This window comes from Centruroides sculpturatus, unplaced genomic scaffold (genome assembly GCF_000671375.1).
Source record: "Centruroides sculpturatus isolate CEXI.00-Female unplaced genomic scaffold, Cexi_2.0 scaffold2269, whole genome shotgun sequence".
Taxonomy (NCBI): Eukaryota; Metazoa; Arthropoda; class Arachnida; order Scorpiones; family Buthidae; genus Centruroides; species Centruroides sculpturatus.
The window spans coordinates 13,342-14,489 of NW_019387189.1; the positions used below are offsets into that span (position 1 = coordinate 13,342).

General features: G+C 31.4%; 1 protein-coding gene across 2 annotated transcripts in view; it reads left to right on the plus strand.

Annotated features, from left to right (window-relative positions):
* LOC111616257 (venom metalloproteinase antarease TserMP_A-like) overlaps positions 1-1,148 on the plus strand; it is a 2,900-nt gene extending 1,752 nt beyond the window's left edge. Inside the window, exons 2-5 of one of the 2 annotated variants that reach the window (XR_002755214.1) lie at positions 361-536; positions 620-685; positions 754-974; positions 1,041-1,148. Coding sequence is in view for 1 of the 2 variants with exons in the window: in XM_023357693.1 (XP_023213461.1) it covers positions 361-536; positions 620-685; positions 754-894 (383 nt within the window). In the remaining variant the exon portion in view is untranslated. Of the gene's footprint in view, positions 1-360; positions 537-619; positions 686-753 lie in introns of both variants that reach the window. The other variant, XM_023357693.1, reaches the window with a different exon arrangement.

A 1,148-nucleotide genomic window follows, 5' to 3' on the forward strand; every position in this document is an offset into this window, starting at 1 on the left:
TTAAATTTTCGCCAGTGCTGTGGCGCTTCAATCTTTGGCTATGTCTTGGGCTACTCAAATATTTTACGTTTTTGATACTAAATTAACATCTGAAGTATAATTTTTTATTGTTTTTATATTTTTCAATATATTTATTTTGTTTGTACAAAATATAAAAATAATTTTTAAGATAAAATAGTCTTTGTTAGGCTTAACATCGACGAAAATTCAACGCAAAGCGACACGCAACGGAGAAAAATTTTAACATAGGATAGGGTTAAATTAAACTATTTTTTCGTACATAATCGGTTATCCGAACAACCCCAGTCTCGAATTGATTCGGATAATCCACGCTCTACTGTATTTAATTTACTTTGGTAGAATCACCTATGACAGAGAAGAGAACCGTAGAAGATGTAGCAGATGCACAGAATTTTGAAATAGATTCTACACCACCGTGTCCGGTGATTGAATGTGTGATAGTGACCGATAGTTTCATTTCTATATATTTTAGCGAAGAAGAAATAAGACCATATCTAAATAAGATAATTCGTATTGTAAGCTTTAAAATATTGATTTATTATGTAATCAAACTTCTTCAATTCTTTATTATATTAATTTTCTTGTGTTTCATTTACAGGAAAGGTATCTCGATGAATTAGAACTAAATCTAACACTTCGTTTGATTGGACGTATCTCGTACACAGTAAGTTAAATGATAGCGAAAAATATCATTTATATTTCGTTTTTTCTTTCTGTATACTTCAATTTCAGAGCGAAACTGAACCGAATTACATTAAAGAAAGTCTCTATTCGCCCGATATCATCGCTGGTAGTGTCCTTTCTAAAATGATTGAGATTGAAGACAGTCCTGTTGTATCAAGACCCGATATTATTGTTCTTCTAACTGGGTAAGAATGAATTATGACAATCGCAGAACATAGCATCTTTACAGACTATGCGGTTGATACCTTTATCCACGAACTTGGACACCTGTAAGTAATTCCATTAAATAGTTTTAAATTCAAATGACATTTTTAAATAGATAAATGATATTGTAGAATCAATATTGGTCACGATTCGGAAGCTAAAAATTGCTCACCCGTCTTGCTTCCTGGAAAAAATCATTAATGTTATTGCGCTAAGAAAGGCGTAACAGAATTTTTAGA